Source organism: Fomitiporia mediterranea (genome assembly GCF_000271605.1).
Source record: "Fomitiporia mediterranea MF3/22 unplaced genomic scaffold FOMMEscaffold_423, whole genome shotgun sequence".
NCBI classification, from domain to species: Eukaryota; Fungi; Basidiomycota; class Agaricomycetes; order Hymenochaetales; family Hymenochaetaceae; genus Fomitiporia; species Fomitiporia mediterranea.
Window position 1 is genome coordinate 1 of NW_006760808.1, and position 3,449 is coordinate 3,449.

Genomic DNA, 3,449 nt, shown 5'->3' on the forward strand with positions numbered 1-3,449 from the left:
AACTAGCAGCCACTCAGACCGCAAACATGGAGACGACAGTCAGTAATGAGACGTCGTTAACGCATTCAAGGCGTTCGCGTATTGCGCAATCTGGAAGCGGCCCGCAATCAATGGCCGGAGAGGGCATCGCCGTCCATAACAATGCGGCTGAAAGCTCCGCCGACATCCGTACCAATGCCTTCAGCACCAGCACAGGCAGCCACGGCACACTTTCAGACAACATCATTATAGAGGATCGGTGCTCCTCGACAGGATCGACGTCCTCCACCACGCAGACAGCGCAAGCTGCACATGCCGTCGAAACGAAACGTAAACGAAATGGTAAGTCTCCTTCCTCATTTCGCGCCAGAATTCCTCATTAAAATATTTATTCCAGCCGAGGTCCTTGATAGCCAGCCACAGGCATCGGGATCTTCCACCGAAAGTCCGCAAAATTCTCGTGAAGGTAAGTTAGACCTCCATACGTAAGTGCAGCATTGAGCTGACATAAGGCCCAGAACTTCCGGGAGTCTCCTCCCTGCCCCCTCCCAAGCCGAAGGCTCGTAAAAAGCGTGGCCATGGGTGGACCCGCAGAAAAATTAGAAGGGCGACTACTCAAGGTCGTGCTGTCCGGGTAGGCGGCAAGCGCCTAGTCGAGGGCGTCGATGGCGAAGAAGACGAGGCAAGGCAAATGAAGAGGCGGCGTGTTAGTGAGGAGGCCGTTGCGGGGCCATTCAACGCACGTTCAATATCGTTGGACAACACGATTGGTGCGACCAACGTCCGTCAGCTGCGATCGCGCAGCATCGTCTTTCCCGCAGGTCCCGCAAACTCGGGAAGCGACGAGGGAAACACGACGACGAGGTCGCCATCTCCAGATCGTGCATCAGAACGACCGACTTTAGAAGATACACTAGAAAATGAGGTAGACTTCACTCTCATAAAAACAGAGGATGAAGAGGAGGGTTTCCTCTGGGATACTCCTCCGCCTCGGGATTGGAGTCTGCTGATGCCAGAATATGAACTGGCAACCGAGGACACATTCCGATTTGACAGTAACCGGAGTACGCCAGAGCTGACGACTGGACGTGACGGGTCCCATAGGGATAGAAGCGAATCGGTCGGCTCAACGCCCGTAGGAACGCCACGGGCCCAATCAGTGGACGTCCAATCGTTTGATAGATCCCTTGTGATCGTTCTTCCGGGAACGATGGAGGAAGCGGAGCCACCGGACGAATTGATGGACGTTCTGGATGAGGGTGAGGACGAGGACGAGATTGATGAATATGTTTCGGGTTCCTTCATCCCTGGTGACGGAAGAAGGTCCAGGGCTCCCAGCCCTCCATCTCTTCCTCCATCACACTCCGTATCACGATTGACAACTCCCCAGAGTGATGAGGAGACAGACAGCGCTAGATAGTTCGTATGGATGTCACCAAAAGAAGCGGTCCCATACAGCCTTGAGCGTCACGGACGTATCCAACCAAGCCTAGAGGTCTCGTATTTTTATCGTTCATCTCGACAGCCGTCCAGAGGAAAATGCGTACGATCAAGAGATCATTCCACACCTCGATTACGGTAACGAACCACAAAGTCGGCCTGCTCGTCCTCCTGGCTTATTGTGTCTGTCTTCTTGTTAGTCCGGTGCCGGTGACGCGTCCGTGGACTTCGAAATCGACCATCGTCAGCTGGGCGTCTGCTCCATGCTAGATAATGCCTCTCCAACACTATCCGCAATTTATCCGAGTCTTCCGAGGTGCATATCAGCAACTCGACAGTATCCTCCGATGCAATGGCGAGTTGAACGATTGCCAGGCGTCTGCACAACAACGTCGGCGATAGCCCTTCATCACTTTCGGCACGTTTATCTCTACTTTCCGCGTCGCGACTGCACCCCAAAGTCCTTCCTCGACTTTCCACCAGCAGTTCTTGTCCTCCACCTGCTCTGTACTTGTACTCGTTTCTGTATTTGTATCTCTTGTTTCCTCTTTTGTATTCTTTCTGTTTCGCACTTCCTGTACGGCCAATGGCTTCCTTCTCCATGTGATTATATAAAAGCGATGCCCAATTCGGCGTCAGCTTTTGGCTTGCTGATCTTTCGAGATCAGTCAAGCCTCCTCATAATCCGGTTGGTCGAAGTGCCCTTCAGAAACGACGACCAAGATTATGCACGAGGCAACAGCAGAGAGTCTCAGCCATCGCACAAATTCCCCAATTGAGAAGATCCATACACTTCCGCAGAAGGTGAGGAGATTGGTCAAAAACATCTGGTGTGCACTCTTCTATTCATATTTAATAAACACACTACCGGGATAGGGAATGAAATGCCACTCACAGATGGAGTCGCTTTGTTTCAATGCCGCAAGGGAACTCTTCACTACCGAAGCAGGCTACGGTCACGATGAATGCGAAAATTATTGGAAACTCATAAGCATTCGAACTGATAAAATAAATTCAGTACGATAATATGCTAATCCTGTTGCTGACGTCGCTCACCGACAAGGCGATTTCGCGAAATCACTGAAGCCTACCACATGGTGAATCATGGAACCGAGTTTAAGATCCAACCGGATGGAAGGTCTTGCACAACAGCTCAGCAAGTTACCAGGTTTGCAGAATTCCGATTTTTCGTCAAGTACGCAATCGGCTAGCGCTGGTTTTGGACCAGTCAGAGACAAGAACGAGGTGGGGTCGCCCTTGAATAGTGGCACAGAGGATGACTTGAAAAGCTCTAGCACGCTGCCACGCTCATCCTAAATCCTTATTAACGTGTTCAACTAGGATGCGAATGGAAAGTGGACTTACGAATGAATGGATTGAACGTTCATTGTTTCAGTGGGCTTCACTGAGAAGCCAAAGGATGCAAAAGATGGATGTTGACGAGAAACATCGCAAATACACCATCCCAGAGCAATTTTAATGGTACACTGGTAGCGACATCGATCTATGAACTTCCACGCGAGACTTTTGAAGTTTTTTCGCAGCGGATGCAGCCGAAATCGATTGAAGACTGGTTTGGTCAACGTAAGCAAGTTACTTCGGAACGGTGAGAAGTGAGAGAAAAAAACGTACCGTTCGAGTTTATTGCTCTTGAGCTTGTTTTTACCTTTGTTAGTCTTGACTCGTGGGCCATCAGGGGCTAACGTTAATCCCCAAAAAACGTTAATAGTGTTCTTTTTGTGTAGCAGAATGAAAGGGACGAGTTAATGTTAAAGTTTGGCGAAGTGGCAGCTGAATCAAAATGCGTTAGGTGTTTCCCACGCATACACCGACTTTATCACATCTCCTTCTCCCTCTGTTCTCTCAGATACCCCAGCTTATCTTTATTAAATTTTTATTGACTGAAAATGGTATACTTCCCTCAAAGCTTCTTTTACTTGTGAATGACAATGCTGAAATGAATTCGAACAGACGGTGTGTGGTGACTGTGGTGGAACGATCACATAGAATACGATGCAGCGGGAGGCAAC

At 49.7% G+C, this 3,449-nt stretch overlaps 2 protein-coding genes across 2 annotated transcripts; one reads left to right on the plus strand and one right to left on the minus strand.

Annotated features, from left to right (window-relative positions):
• Nucleotides 1-26: 26 nt before the first annotated feature.
• FOMMEDRAFT_163221 (uncharacterized protein) lies at nucleotides 27-1,399 on the plus strand (the record flags this gene model as incomplete). Its single annotated transcript, XM_007272210.1, has 3 exons — nucleotides 27-321; nucleotides 377-445; nucleotides 498-1,399. 3 exons carry the CDS (start codon nucleotides 27-29, stop codon nucleotides 1,397-1,399), a joined length of 1,266 nt encoding a protein of 421 aa, XP_007272272.1.
• Nucleotides 1,400-1,536: 137 nt separating this feature from the next.
• FOMMEDRAFT_163222 (uncharacterized protein) lies at nucleotides 1,537-3,112 on the minus strand (the record flags this gene model as incomplete). Its single annotated transcript, XM_007272211.1, has 5 exons — nucleotides 1,537-2,065; nucleotides 2,315-2,419; nucleotides 2,476-2,718; nucleotides 2,785-2,989; nucleotides 3,052-3,112. The coding sequence occupies 5 exons, from the start codon at nucleotides 3,110-3,112 to the stop codon at nucleotides 1,537-1,539; spliced, it is 1,143 nt and encodes a 380-aa protein (XP_007272273.1).
• Between the last annotated feature and the right edge of the window lie 337 nt (nucleotides 3,113-3,449).